Source organism: Acipenser ruthenus, chromosome 49, assembly GCF_902713425.1.
Source record: "Acipenser ruthenus chromosome 49, fAciRut3.2 maternal haplotype, whole genome shotgun sequence".
Taxonomy (NCBI): Eukaryota; Metazoa; Chordata; class Actinopteri; order Acipenseriformes; family Acipenseridae; genus Acipenser; species Acipenser ruthenus.
The window spans coordinates 1,955,943-1,972,188 of NC_081237.1; the positions used below are offsets into that span (position 1 = coordinate 1,955,943).

A 16,246-nucleotide genomic window follows, 5' to 3' on the forward strand; every position below is an offset into this window, starting at 1 on the left:
GCTTAGCATATATATATATATATACACAGTGCCTTGCTAAAGTATTCAGACCCCTGACCAATTCTCTCATATTACTGAATTACAAATGGTACATTGAAATTTCGTTCTGTTTGATATTTTATTTTAAAACACTGAAACTCAAAATCAATTATTGTAAGGTGACATTGGTTTTATGTTGGGAAATATTTTTAAGAAAAATAAAAAAACTTAAATATCTTGCTTGCTTAAGTATTCAACCCCTGTGCTGTGGAAGCTCCCAGTTTACACCGATGAAAGAAATTGCCCTAATGAGGACACAATTACCTTACCATTGGCCTCTACCTGTGAATCATTAAAGTTGCTGTCACATTTTCTGGATAAAAACCCCACTGTTGAAGGATCATTGGTCAGGCTGTGAATCTGAAGGAAAATGAAGACCAAAGAGCATTCTACAGAAGTTAGAGATAAAGTAATACAAATGCATAGATTAGGGAAAGGGTACAAAATAATATCCAAGTGTTTGGATATCCCAGTGAGCACAGTAGGATCAATAATCAGGAAGTGGAAGCAGCATCACACTACCCAGGCACTGCCAAGAAAAGGCCGTCCCTCAAAACTCAAACAAGAAGGAGACTTGTGAGAGAAGCCACAGAGAGGCCAACAATCACTTTGAAGGAGCTCTACTTCAGTGGCTGGGAGAGGAGTAATGGTGCACCAGTCAACCATATCAAGAGCTCTGCATAGCACTGGCCTGTATGGGAGGGTGGCAAGAAAGAAGCTGTTACTCAAAAAGTACCATCTGAAAGCACATCTGGAGTTTGCCAGAAAGCATGAGAGTGACCCAGCTGCGATGTGGGAAAGTTTTGTGGTCAGATGAGACCAAAATAGAGCTTTTTGGCCAAAACTCAAAGCGCTATGTGTGGCGCAAAGCTAACACTACCCATGCCTCAAGACACACCATCCCTACAGTGAAGTATGGTAGTGGCAGCATCATGCTGTGGGGATGCTTCTCATCAGCAGGGACTGGGAATCTTGTTAAAATTGAAGGAAGAATGGATGGAGCAAAATACAGGGAAATACTGCAAGACAACCTGCTTCAGTCTGCTAAAAAACTGAAGCTTTGGAGGAAATTCACCTTTCAGCAGGACAATGATCCCAAGCACAAGGCCAAAGCAACATTGGAGTGGCTCAAGAACACAAATGTGAATGTCCTACAGTGGCCCAGTCAAAGTCCTGATCTCAATCCCATTGAGAATCTGTGGCACTATTTGAAAATTGCGGGCCACAAGCGTCGTCCAACCAACCTGAACAACCTGGAGCAAATCTGCCAAGAAGAATGGGCCAAAATCACTCCAACACTGTGTGCAAAGCTGGTACATACTTACCCCAAAAGACTTAAAGCTGTTATTGCAGCGAAAGGTGGCTCTACCAAATATTAATGTGTGGTGGTTGGATACTTATGCAAGCAAGATATTTCAGTTTTTTATTTTTCTTAAAAATATTTCCCAACATAAAACCAATGTCACCTTACAATAATTGATTTTGAGTTTCAGTGTTTTAAAATAAAATATCAAACAGAATGAAATTTCAATGTACCATTTGTAATTCAGTAATATGAGAGAATTGGTCAGGGGTCTGAATACTTTTGCAAGGCACTGTATATATATATATATTTATAGTAGACCCGAATAGTGATGTGATAGTCATCTTTAATTTCCTTGTAGCAATATAGATAGAAGCTGATTTTCACAACTTCCAGTGTCATAGCAGCCAGTTATGAATGTGTAGCCTTTATAAAGAAAAGATTCTGAGTAGCTTTAAAAAAAAAAAAAAACAGGAAGAAATGAATTTCAAGGTTTCTCCAATGAAAATATATTGGATCCATGAAGTTGTTATTGAAATGTTTTGCCAGCACTTCATAAACAAAGAGGCTTACACTCTAGTACTGTGACAGTCCAGTCACCCCGCCATGTTGGTAAGCACGTTCACCCTGGTAAGTAGAATCCTGTGACAACGCCACATCAATCTGGGACTTGAATTCATCACCCAAATAACTGTCCTGTTAAAAAAAAAAACAACAGCAATGGAAATAAAAAGGAAGAAGCAACACATTTCACCCTAGAGAGATACTAAGCATCATTTCCTGCTTGAACGCATCTCACCTACCATATAACTTCAAAATAAAATACCACTGTGCTATGTGTTTGTGGATCTTTACACTGGGTGTGTTAGAATAATGTAGAATTCTATTTATGCAATCTGATGGAGAAAGTAGTTTTTTTTTTTTTTTAAAGATTCTATTAGCATATCTGGTATTCCTATTGATACATTTCCACAATAATTTCCCTAGATGTAATTACTAAATCAAACACTTCCTGGCATTTGATATTTCTTTTTAACCCTTTAAAACTGCCGATTCTGTGCAGTTAGAGTGCAGTACTAGTTCCATACTAGAGATGCAAGTATTAATGTATTCAAGGCTTCAGTATAATGATATCAAATACTAAAAAGACACACACTGCACTTCTCTTTAAAGACGAATTGGACAATCTTTCCTGTTTACCTGCGACAATTCTGGCTGAGAAAGGCCTGGCTGGCTCATTTGAGATGGCTGGCTCATAGAGATGTAGCCCTGAGTCAGCGGACCCTGTGAAAACGGCTGGGACACAGCGTCCTGACTGGCCTGGCTGTTAGGCAGGTTGCACTGGCTATTTCCCTGATTGCCAATGCCACGATTTCTCTGGCGTCCTCCCCGGCCAGCCTTCCCCTTCAGTGCTCCCCTGCCTGATAAAAACAAACACACACATTTACTGAGTGCAGCACAATTATAGTCCAACACTGAAAACCAAAAAATACTACAACTGAGCAGACTGAATGTACAATTAGAAGGATATTAGAATAGCAAATTAAATATTTTATAGCTCATACACACCAACCATTCCAAGCTGTCCAAAACTGTGTTGAACTATTTTACATCCATTTTTTTTATTTATATCCCCCCCGAGAGAGAGATCTAGATATATAGAGAGATACATATAGACACACATTACTTCGCTTTGTACTTCCTAATACAGGAAGCGCCTGTATGTCACCATAAAAGTCGACACATTTTAAAAATATACCGCTCATCATCTTTTTAAACCTTTTTATGAACATCTCTGGACTTCATCCACACATTCACATACTATATTTTTTCTTTTCAACTAACATACATTTCCGTGTGGCGCCCTGTTTCCTGGTATCACAGTCAATCTCACCTGCTGCCGGGCCATTAGCCTGGCCGAAGTATCCTGGGGGAGGTATGGGTGGCATCATGAGATTGAAGGGGATGGGAATGTTCATTGCAGCAACATGGCTGGGACCAGCACCAATCATTCCAATCTGATCGTGGGTCTGAAAGTACATATTTGAAGGGCGCCCTGCAACAAGAATTCAGATTGACACATTTTACTATAGTCAAGGAAGTGTGCCAAATCATGGTTAACACATCCCCTGAGAAAGTTTAAGGTAGGGCTAAAGAAATTATCGTTTTGTTAATTTGCATACATTCTGTATCATTAACGGCAGTTCTGACAGTACGGAGTAGATGTCAGCGCCCAGAGTTAAAGGAAAGTTTGCTTGCAAATGTTTTTTAAACCTCATTCCGTTTAGAATAACATCCTCGATCACGCATGTGCCAGCAGAGGAAGTTGAAGTGATCACAACAAGTGATCATATACCATATTTACAAAAAAAAATTTAAAAGAAGACATTGGGGAAAAAAACAGCACTCTACAGCAGGCAGTTCTCACAAATCCTGCTACAATGTCAACACAAAATGTGCTGCATGCAAGTGTAAAAGTGGTAAAAAAATTGACTGAATGGACTAACTGTTCTAAAACACAGAGCAACTGAGACACATAGATATAAGAACATTTTTGAATTCCTGTGCAGACCAACCCTTACAAGTGCGTTCTACTGCATATAATTAATTATATCTTCATATTTTGCATGAAACCTTGCTATATTTTTGGTTTTGTTTCAAAGAACAGATCTATAGAAATGTTTTAAAGCTATAAAATTGAAAGGTCACCATATTCGTTTTTTGTCTGTATGCCATACAGGACAAAAAAAAGCGGACGTGTATTACATTTTGACAATGATTTGTGTATTTCTTGGATGTGTATGTAAAAACAATTGAGGTGCATCTTTCCAAAAGTCCACAAAACACAAATACTGGCTCCATGGTGTTTTCTCGTACGTGTGCAGTGGCTCCATGGTGTTTTCTCGTACGTGTGCAGTGGCTCCATGGTGTTTTCTCGTACGTGTGTATTGGCGCCATGCTGTTTTCTCTGTTCTCACTCTAGAAATTATAATTAGGGCTGCTGTTTTTCGGGTTTTATTAATTGTATTTTTTGGTGCTTATTTTTAGCTATTTTCGAGTTTTACGTAAATCATTTTTTTTCGGGGCTTTCGTTTTTGATATACTGTATGAAATTGGTGTTTTCGGTTACTTTCCAAAATGCTTTTTTGTGTGTATGTATAGTAACTCGACAGTACTTGCACACTTAAATTGTACCTTCTTTCCTTTGCTGTCTTCCACAACGAAATCCCTATGATCACGGGCACATTCTTCTGGGGTTTCTGTGTGTACGCATTTTTGTACATTTCGGCACAATTCTGTTTTAAATCCTTCGTGTCTTAACTGTAATACAGCTTTAAATCCCGCTAACAAGCCTCCATCCTGATTGTAATCTTGTTTTAAATCTCACAAGCACAGTCTCCAATAGAAATGTAGGAATGTGCCGTCACTCAGTAGTTGGGGTGGGTTTAAGTATTCAGAACTAATCAATGATAGATACAAGTCATAAGAAAGTTTACAAACGAGAGGAGGCCATTCAGCCCATCTTGCTCGTTTGGTTGTTAGTAGCTTATTGATCCCAGAATCTCATCAAGCAGCTTCTTGAAGGATCCCAGGGTGTCAGCTTCAACAACATTATAGTCAGGAAGGCGGGACATTGCCCAGCAGCACAGGGAAATGTATTTATTATTATTTTTGTAGTAGGTTTTACTGTTTTAAATGTGAAAAGGGTAAAGTCAACGTGAATAGATTAACCATTTCCACAGTTTTTCCAGTGTTTTCCAGTGTTTATTTGCTATCCACTGATTTAATTTGTTTGGTATCGGGGGTGTTTTATTGTGTTTTATCGGTTAAAACTGAAAATCAGAAGCCCTAATTATAATACTCTCTGCTGCAACTTTATTCTGGCTGGAGTGATATTATTGCTCGTTAGTATCTGTTGTACTGAAACGAGTGGTTTCATAATACATCGGATAAACATCGTCTTACAGTTCCAGCTATAGACTAGTAGTGTTCGGAAATAGGGAAATCAATGACCGGACCGCATGTCCTGTGTGCCACATGAGAGACCCAATGCATAGAAGCTTAACGTTGTTTTAATGCTTTTATATCGGAAACTGGCCGAGCAGAAGTTTTAAAGTGTGTCAAATGTATTCAGCCACACGTTTTCTATTGAAATGATTGTATATTAAGTGCCACTACAAGTTCCCTTTAAGTAGCTTTAAATGTCATTTGAACTGCTTCTTGCATTTCCATTGCTCTTTGATGGTGTTGAGAATGTGAAACTAGAAAGCTGCCTTTACCAGGCTTTTAGCTTGTTAGAAGTATCCTATGTGCCGGGACTCAACAGCCTTCTTCATGGCATCATGTGACTTTTCCGTTCTGCTAGCCTTGCCTACTCTACATTTATAAAAAGGAGAGTAGGCAGGGCTGGCAGGTCACATTGTCACACAATCTGAACGGACACAGGTGGCAACTATATCCTAAATGAGATTGACTTTAAAAAATGAACACTTATTTTCTTTGCAACAATGTTCTCATTGAAAGCATTTTAAAATATGTATATTTAGCAATCTTAACAGTACAAGAAACAGTCATAATCGTGTAGGCAAAGGTTTCAACTAACACTTTCATCAACATTGCCAATTCACACATACAGTATAATTATACAGGACCCTTACCCTGGTTGCTCCGGTCGTACACTGATCCTGGGATGAGCGCTTCCCTGGCATCATACATAGCTGTACTCATAAACCGTGCTCCCTGCAACAAATTAAAGACTGTGAATAAAACAAGCTAACGACTCAGCTTCCACTGACTACACACACACACACTGACATTGATGTGCAAGAGCCATATCCACGGAGTCACATGTATTCTAGTAACAGGCTTCAATAAATCAGCATACTCAACGAGAACTCTGGCGGCAGATGCGAGGCCCAGCTTTAGTTTTTTGCTGACATAAATCTACATGACCTTTTAAACTAGAAGTGTTTCCTGGACCTCAAAAACAGCTGAGTTTGAAAAAAAAATACCGAACCGAATTGCATGCAAAGCCTCGGACAACAAAGATTGAAGTGCATTGTTAAAGTATTACTTATCAGTGCTTTCCCTGCATGTCAGAGTGCTCCACTTGCTGATTTCTATACCAGGTATGCCTGGATGTAGCCTAGCTGAAGGTATGTTCTTTCTCTATAGTGAGTGATTAGCCAAACGCTTGGCACGGTGATCTTAGAAAACAGTATGTGGAGCACTCTGCTTCCCTGACGGAGTCGAGGAAAACACTGCTTATATTGCAAAGTGAATTACAGTCATCACAGCTGTATCTGAAAAAAGAAATATTTACTTTGTCAATGTGTTTAAAGACATAGAAGAATGTGAAATTAGTGTTTTACAAGTGGTGCGTACATACATAGATCCCTGATTTAAAGCCAACTATTACACATGTGGGTACCGGGGAAGACTCCACACTTTCCTTGACTATGCTGCCTAGGATGAACAAGTCTCTCTTAAGATTGCTGTATTGTACAAACTTAACCCCAATTTCCTTAGTTTTGTGAGCTTGTGTCGTAAATTTATTGCAATGAATATAATGATTATAATGTTCAAAACGGCAACTAAGAGACCGAGAAAAGGTGAAACATGCACCAAACAAAGGTAAGCAAAACAAAATAAACTCATACCTTTCAGCATTTGCTTTGAATGTTAAAAATGTTATTTGTCTTCAAGTAAACAAAGGCCAAAGATGAACCTTAGCAATGAAAGGGAGATGTCTGAAATGACCAGGCACATAAAGCTAACTGAACTGTAATGCAGGTTTCATCCGGGGCTGTAGTATAAATGCATGGCTTTACACTTTCAGCAGTATAACTGCATGCTTCAGTGTATATTAACACGGTTTAGGTTGCTGTTGTATGAAACATGAATAACGTTTTCATCCAGGTAAAGCTTCCTTCAGTAACAGCTACTCACTGGATTTATAGTATTGACCAGCTTGCGAGGCTTGCTGAACTGCATGAGGCTCTCTCGCAGATTGTTCAGCGGCCCCTCAACCAGGACCTTCTGCTCCTTGTAATAGTTCAGAAGGTGGTTCCAGAGAGGCTGCTTGGACAAAGCCTTAGGGTTGCCAACAATAATCACACCATACCTACACAAAAACAGAAACAAAAAGACATCTGAATTTCTCTCGCTATCATGAGAACAATCATTCAGTTTGCCAAGTGTTACAGGTTTAGAAGTGTACCATTTAGTTCAACAGTTGTCAAAAATATGAATGACATATATGCAGCCTTAGTGTTTATATAATAGTGACTGTACAGTGTATTCCAATTTATTTAATATTAAACATTTCTACTCTCTTTCCATCAACAATTAAATGCTGTACACATATAGTCTTCTACACAAATACACATTTCAGTAATTTATGTAAAAAAGAGATGTTTGGCTTTCATGATTCACAATATGGAGAAGTTTGTAGTATTCTACACATTTGTTTTAGATGTCACAAATTAAAAACGAAAACGAACTTCCCTACTGAAAATCTGAATTTACGCCTAGAGAAAATCTAATAAAAATGGTCTCATACCTTGCCCTAGTAAGAGCCACATTGAGACGCCTGGGATCATTTAAGAATCCTATACCCTGATGTTCATTAGCTCTGACACAAGACAGAATGATGAAGTCTTTTTCACGTCCTTGGAAAGCATCCACACTGGCAATCTCAACCTCCTGGGAAAAAACAGCAACTGCTATTAATGAAAACAAGAGCAGTACCGATCCAAAGCAAGTGGTGCTGGGATCTGGAATTGTATTTATTGCTTCATTCACAAATTGAAAGTGTGGCCCTATTGCCCCTATCCCTAGTGGGAACAATAGCATACATATTAAACTAACTAAGAATACATCAATAACATTAATGCCACGAGTTCTGAGATGTATTGTAATACCTGATAAAGTTTAGTGTGCAGAGAGCCACTGAACTGCATGTACTGCACCAAGTAAGAGCGCTGACCCTCATAGGGTGTAATAATTCCAATCTGGTCTGGTTTGGCTCCTGCTTTCAGAAGCTTTGTGGTGATCTTTTCCACATTAGCAGCTTCAGTTCTGTGAGGAAGAAGGTTACACATTAACATGATTCACAAATTACAGGATAAGCTTAAGTCAGCAATTCGTAATTCAAACCTGCAATCTACATGTGCACTTTATCAACATGGCCTAAATTAATTCCTTATTGACAAAACTGAACTTCATTGTTGTTATTATTATTTGTATATTTAGCAGATGACTTTATCCGAGGCGACTTAGAGACCAGGGTGTTTGAACTATGCATCAGTTACAGAGTCACTTACAACGCCTCACCCAAAAGACGGAGCACAAGGAGGTTAACCCTTTGCGGTCCATTTATTAATCGCGCGTCAGGCACGCCAGGAATAATTAATTTTCACACGCGCAGTTAATTTTATACGCGCTGTTTAAAAGTATTTTTTTTCACAGTCAAACGGGTTTAAATGGCCCTGCATATCAACAAAGCACACACTAGGCATCTCCAGCCCCTCCCCAGCCTTTTGTTTGCTATAGCGTTCAGCTGTGTAAGAAATAAATAATAATAATAATAATAGTCGTACATACCGATCGATCATCTCCAGATCACTCGTTTTATCACCAAACTCCTCAATAATGCGATCAAAGTCATTATTTTATTACTATAACATCTGAAAAAAGCTCTGCAAATATCCATGATAGTCTCAGTGCGCCGACGCACTTAGCCAGCTTGTTTATTATGGACGCCCATTATCTGATACCTGATACCATGTATGACTATTCATGAAATACGCCTTTTTTTTTTTTTTTTTTTTTTTTCCGACTTGTCTCGGCTCCTGTCGCTACCACTCGGCAATTGAATGGTTTTCTCGGCTTTTTCCGGAGAAAAAACGACTAAACACCCGTTTATTGCGTTGCTATAATGATGTCGGACCCAGTCCGACAAAGGACCTGTGAGGAATAATTGCAATGTCGGACCCAGTCCGACAATGGACCGCAAAGGGTTAAGTGACTTGCTCAGGGTCACACAATGAGTCAGTGGCTGAGCCGGGATTAGAACCGGCGACCTCCTGGTTACAAGCCCTTTTCTTTAACCACTGGACCACACAGCCTCCTTGTATTCAAAATATGGGCACGTTTTTTACATTTATACGTGTGGCATTTTATAAAAAGTGATGGAGGACTTCTCACGATGGCTTTTCTGATGGTTACAAACATTCCAACATGTTAATTAAAATGTTTTTAAAATGAAATTAACTCCTAATTTCAAACATACCTGTTCAAATAGGAAGTTCCTGAGCTTGCAATTTCTTCCTGCCCTTGAGTTACATAGAAGAACATGGGCTTGTCTGGCTGTGGCCATTGGAAGTCAAACCCCTTCTTAATGCGGTCAGCTAGAGAGAAAAATAAAAATAAAAAATAAGTATGTTTATTGTATTGAAAATCTGTTTGGCGGTTTAGACAATTAGTGACCCATTCAACCCAAAATCTCAGTGTCTCTTGCTATACCAAAGCTCTCAACTGGGTAGAAGACAGACCTGGGTACAGTAAATACCCATGCCAAGAGGCAAACAGCCTGGTTACACCAGCAGCCCATTTGTATATCCAATGCTCTTCGGATAAGCATTCCAGGTCTAATGAATTCCGGAGATATCTTGGTCACAACATTTTCATACTTTTGCGGCGTGTTGTAAAATCTCAGAAGACGCCCAATAAGCACATTAGATTTTCAAATAAAATTGTCTTCACATTCTTAGATCCACCACATTTTTGGTAGCCGTAATAAAACATCAAACTTGTTAGATTTTGTTGCCGAGCTTACCTGCAGTGACTCCGTTCTGAAGGGAGCCCTCATAGAAGATGTTGGATGGAAAGGCACTGAGTGCTGGGTGCATACGGTACTGTACTTGCAAACGAATGGGACGGATCCCCAGCACCACCAGCCGTTCAAACAGAGACTGGGACAGGCCTGCTTTGGCTGCTTTCTTACACATGACAACAGGACCTAGCTGGCAATGATCACCAACAAGGATCAACTATATCAAATAAATAAAAAAGAAAGACAATATGCTTATTTGTAATTTTCTTGAAATGAACACAGATGTTTACATGTACAGAACTGCAAGTGTATACAAACGCTGTAATAGTTTAGACTTTTAAACGGTAAGCACAAATATTACAAAACATTTAACCGGAAATGTCCTGTTTAATAAAAACTAAAAATCAGTTAGCATCTTAAAAGTAGCGGGGTTCCAAAAAATCTACCGTTATACATCCCCACGTGTTGCTACAACTCTTTAAATAACGTACTGAAGTTGTTCTTTTTATTGTTAATACCCTGACAACTCTTTACACTTTTAAAAGACTGTTTCAATGCTCTTTTCAAAATGGCCGCTCTAGTCCACTTGGGTTTGAGATCTGTCTTCTAAATTAGGGGTTCATAACCCTGGTCCTGGGGGACCCCCTGTGCCTGCTGGTTTTCATTCCAAATGAGCTCTCAATTACTTAACTAGACCATTAATTGAACTGATAATTTGCTTAATTAGACCTTTTTAATTGTTTTGAGCTCTTAAACAGTTGCAGAGTTCAAGTTACTTATAAAATGTTATAGCCAAGTTGAACTCTGCAACTGTTTAAAGAGCTCAAAACAATTAAAAAGGTATATATAATCATTTCTACATATTTTAATATTGGTTAGGAGAATCTTTGTGATGTATACTGGATGTTGTCTTTGTGTTTGATGTTGCTTCTATGTCTACTTATTCCTGCATTACCTGTTTTGCTCCCAGCACCACAGGCACCATGCATTCAGGTTCAGTAGCTTGGGTACTCTCATCAATCAGAATTGAGCGGAATTGCATTTTAGCTAAACGTGGGTCCCCGGCTCCAACACAGGTGCAGCAGATCACATCAGCATTCTAAAAGAGAAACACACAACTGTGAAATACCTGCTGGAGTCAAACCAAGGAACAAGAAGAAATGAGAGAAAGCCTCACCATCAGTAGCTCCCTTTCAGCCGTGCGCTTCAATGCTCGATAGCGCTTCTCATCTGCAGAGGACAATTCCCCAGTTTCATCTTTCAGCTGTTGCAACTTCTGAAGTTCAGGCATACTGAAATACAAGATTCACAATTTAAAAAATGACCTTATAAAACAATGTCTGCTGTTGTTTTATTACCTGCAAAAACTAGCATATAAAAGAACAAAACCTCTGAACATGTGTAGAAGCAGCCAAATAATTGCAGTGTCTAATCCTAACAGTGTCACTTAGTAGAGGATCTATTTTAACAGGACTCGGCCAAATATCTGAATGATCAAACAAACACTGCTTGAAATGTATTCTGTGGCAAAAAATGACCGGTTCATTTAACAGAATTTATAAATGACTATCAGATATAGATTATGCAAACCATTTTACTATACAGAAGAGTGTTGTACTCTGCATATGTTACACCTGAGTGATCGCTGTACTGTAATATGGTACAAAATTATACTTTTTGCTTTCCAGCTAATTCGAAATAACAGAATATTAATTTAAAACTTTGAAAACATATTTGAACATGAAAAAACCCATGTTGCATTACAACATTTTACTATGAATTTTTATAATATTTTAGCACCGGACAATTCTGTAGTATTAAGTTGTATTGTCCATTTTTTTTTAAAGCTAGGAATGTGTGTATTCTTACCTATCCATGTTACGGATTTGGTTGTGCAATGCCAAGAAAGATACAGGAGAATCAATGGCTTCCCTGCTCTTAGCACAAAGCCTTACAACTTTAAGTCCAGTCTGGTGAATTTTCTCAGTCAGCTGATCCACAGCAATGTTACTTGGAGCACAGACGAGCACTGGTCTGAAAAATGTTTAAAAGAGAAATTAGTAATTTATGTATTCCACTCTTTACCTCCATGGCATGTACAAAACAGAACAGTAGTCAAGACAACTCTTACCCATTGCCCTGCCTGGCCAGATGGTACACAATGGTAGCAGATGTAACAGTTTTTCCTGTCCCTGGGGGGCCCTGAATAAGGCTGAGAGGACGCTGAAGTACAGTCTTCACTGCATAAACCTGGACAGAACACAGGGGAGAAAATGCCTCCATTAATGCACCTTAAACTAGTATGTCAGTAACATACAACCCCCACCATGGCTGTAAATGCAAAATTAAAGCCAACAGTATGAAAACAGTTGATGCCCACTATGTAACCTCAACAGCATGTACACTCTTATAGATTAAGAAATGGTTGAACAGTTTCATGAAAATTGAGTAGTATTTAAGACCTAGATTGAATTAGGTAAGCAAATAAGGTTTTAATATTACATATTACGGTGAAGTATGGTAAAATTGTGTAAAACGTCAAATATAAGTGTGACATACAGATGGTTGTACAGACAGAGGCACCTCCATATATCACAACAATCTCATACTTCCAATAATTGATTCTAGATAATTAAAACCAAGTTTAATCACAGTTTAATAAGCATAACATGTAAGTGACATGCTGAGGCGTATCATGGTAATATATATTAAAATGATTCACAGCAGGTAGAAGAACTTGTTCTCAAGATACATGTAAAAATGTGAGTGTGACTTAAAGATGGATAAATGTACGGACAGACACCCCATATATCTCAAGTCTAATCTTCTCAATAACGTATGCTAAATAATGGTAATACTAAGTTTCATAACAACTGAGTAAGCGATTTCCCATGGAAAAATGTAAAGTGTTACATACAGACGTACTGTATGAACGCCTCCACTGTACTGTATCCCCATTTCATCCCCTGCAGGTATAAAAAAAGCATTCTATTCTAACTAATTCAATACAGAAAGCGTGCTCTAAACTTTTCTGGAATTTGACTAAAAGCTCAAAACGCAACCTGAGAATGGTTAAGGTCAGGGAGCCCATGGGCAGTGAAGCGCTTCGGCAGCTGACACTTTATGATGACATCTTCCACTTCGTGCCCCAGCAGTTTATGGTAAATGTATCCAGAAACAGAGGTCTCATCCACTGCAAAGGTTTTCAGAGCACTTTGCATCCTGCATGGAAGCAGATTCAAAACAACGAAATAGGTTAATAAATGCCCGTTGACAAGGTAAAAGCCTTATTTGAAATATTTAAAACAGGGAATTACTGAAAGGCTCTTGTACAGTAGGTGAATAATTTAAGCAATAATCAATATACAGCACATTAAATCAATAAGGCAGGGTCAAATATTGCAATATTCAAACAAACACTGCATGAAAGGTTTGCTTACATCTGTTCCTGTAGCAATGTAATGTATATACTAGGGCCGCTCCGATTAACCAACTAAAGAGCTGATCACAGATTTATTTTTTTTACAATTTTAAATCATGCAGAATTTTATTTTTGTATATAAAATAAAATCAACCAATAGAAGATCTGCATTTTCTCCGCGGCAGTCCAATCATAAGTGAGTGGAGGCAGGGCACAAACAGTTGAAGGTCTTAGTAGGTTTAACCAATGGGAGAGTGAAAGATCTGCCACTTGTTATTGTTTATTTAGCAGATGCCTCTATCCAAGGTGACTTACAGAGACTATGGTGTGTGAACTATGCATCAACTGCAGAGTCACTTACGTCTCACCCGAAAGACAGAGCAGAAGGAGGTTAAGACAGTGGGTCAGACAGTGAGTGAGCTGGGATTTGAACCGGGGACCTCCTAGTTACAAGCCCTTTTCTTTTACCACTGGACCACAGTCTCCTATGTTATGCAGGTATCCAATCATAAGTGAGCAAAGGCGGGACATAATTGGGAGTTTAACCAATGGGAAAGTCAAAGATCTGCCCTGGTTTTGCAGCTGTCCAATCATTAGTGAGAAGTGGCAGGACATAAAAATGCTAGGGTAAGGTTATAAAAACAGCTGAATTTCACACGATATTGCTCATTATAGAGACTGTTACTGAGAATTATATTGAGAACTTCAAAGTAATATTTCGAATTGCTTTTTACAAATTAAAAAAAAAAAAGGAGACATCATAGTCGATTTGGTTACGAATCAATTTTCAACAAGTATTGAGGGTATACACCACAAATACCCAAACTGACACAGGAAGGGAAGGTATATACACGCCACTTCCAAAATTCTAATTATGAAAGGTATCCGTGGGTTACCAGAAGATGTCAATTAAAAAAGGATACTGGTGGAGCAGTATTTTGTTCAGTACAGAAAAGGCGATATGGAACAGCACTGGCTACAGCAATCTAGGATGTCTATCAGAGTCAGCACAAAAACATGAGCGTTCCCACAGTCACTTGCAAGCCGCTGTTACAAACCCGCTGTTGGACAAACCCGGATTGATACCCAACTGGATGAGCAGAAGCGTAGGGGTACAACATATCAAAATGAGCAAGTAAGAAAAACGTGAGAGGTTCTTAAACGCTTGACTAATAATTGGTTCATTTTTCACTAGTATTGTTAGTTTCTATACTTCAGAAGACTGAAGACCCCTGAAATGGGTTTTCCTTGTATTCTACTTCACGTGTAATCATGAAGCATCTTACCTGTCAAAGGAAGTCGATTTCCAAACAAAGTCGACCTGGAAATTGTGAGGAACTTCGACGGGGGCACCAACGCTGCTTCTCAACTCAATAGCAATTTCATCTCCATAATCTTAGTGTTGTTAAGGACCAACTTCAGTTAAACAATTTATATCAGTCATACAATACAAACTTGCAGAGTAAAGAATAGAAAAGTACCCAATTATGTTTAGTAAATTTGCCTTATTTTTTATATATATAAATATTTATAAGATACATGTCATCGATTCATTACTTATGTATTTATTATTTATGCAGGAAGTTAATCCATTGAGAACGTACGTGGCCTCATTTGCAAGAAGGTTGTGGCAAGCAATTTAGGAGAACAGTGACCTCAAAAATTAAACTTCAAACGAGGTTTGAAATAAGGTTTGTATGGCTCATGCCTTGTTATTTAGAAAATACAGTTTTAGAGTAAAAAACTAACAATTAAAAATGTATTGTTTTATTCATATTATAAAAGACTACTGTATATACAGTATTCAAACTACACAATCAAATGTCAATCCACATTGTCTAATCACTGTTTAAGCGAAAAAAGAAAGAAAGAAAGAAATGCTTAAACATTTATAATATTCTCATAAATCATAGAAGGGGTGAACTACCACTCAGAAAAAAGGTTTTGCACACCCCGATCAGCCTGTGGAATAAAGATGGAGACTGCTATACAAATGCATCGTGGTTTCTTGTTTTTTTTCTGCTATGTACTGTACAGTGCTTTGCAATACTTTTGTATAAAACGCGCTATATAAATGCAATAAATAAAATCAAATAAAAAAAACACCTTCTTAAATGTTTTTATTTTAGATGACGAGAACTTAACTAAATGAACAGTCTCAATAGAAACCATATTGAGAGCTCCACTGGGCACTGAGCCTCATTTTAAAACACTGTTTCGATTGTTCAGATAACAAGAATCAGATCAAATTAAAGTAGCTCAATCAAATTAGACATATAAAGAAACCATAATGAGAACTCATTTAAAAAAATAAAAAATTAGATTTAGAAACATACAAATCACTGGATTTGCTTTTGCAAGGCTTGCTGCTGTTCTTTTTCCTAGAATGCTTTGTTTGAGAAACTTCTAGAAATTATATATTTCCATACTTTTTACTGTATATATATATATATATATATATATATATATATATATATATATATATATATATATATATATATATTCTTAATACATGAATTCATGCAGTACAGTAGTTTAAGACAGAAATTAAATATAGCAATTTGTTTTAGAAAGCACAGCTGAAGTGTTTGACATCATATTCAAAGTTATGTTTAAATACTTACGTATGTTAGGTATAAAAAGTTAA

General features: G+C 37.9%; 1 protein-coding gene across 4 annotated transcripts in view; it reads right to left on the bottom strand.

Annotated features, from left to right (window-relative positions):
- Positions 1-16,246, bottom strand: part of LOC117401385 (regulator of nonsense transcripts 1) — a 32,395-nt gene that overhangs the window by 3,083 nt on the left and 13,066 nt on the right. For all 4 annotated transcript variants that reach the window (XM_059015162.1, XM_059015161.1, XM_059015160.1 and 1 more), the window contains exons 9-23: positions 14,886-14,994; positions 13,241-13,400; positions 12,310-12,428; positions 12,048-12,212; positions 11,356-11,470; positions 11,134-11,277; positions 10,182-10,395; positions 9,636-9,753; positions 8,266-8,422; positions 7,905-8,047; positions 7,292-7,466; positions 6,001-6,082; positions 3,237-3,398; positions 2,543-2,763; positions 1,916-2,038 (exon numbers count right to left, since the gene is read on the bottom strand). In XM_059015162.1, the coding sequence (XP_058871145.1) occupies positions 1,919-2,038; positions 2,543-2,763; positions 3,237-3,398; positions 6,001-6,082; positions 7,292-7,466; positions 7,905-8,047; positions 8,266-8,422; positions 9,636-9,753; positions 10,182-10,395; positions 11,134-11,277; positions 11,356-11,470; positions 12,048-12,212; positions 12,310-12,428; positions 13,241-13,400; positions 14,886-14,994 (2,204 nt within the window). In that variant the 3' untranslated portion in view covers positions 1,916-1,918. The remainder of the gene's footprint in view (positions 1-1,915; positions 2,039-2,542; positions 2,764-3,236; positions 3,399-6,000; positions 6,083-7,291; positions 7,467-7,904; positions 8,048-8,265; positions 8,423-9,635; positions 9,754-10,181; positions 10,396-11,133; positions 11,278-11,355; positions 11,471-12,047; positions 12,213-12,309; positions 12,429-13,240; positions 13,401-14,885; positions 14,995-16,246) is intronic.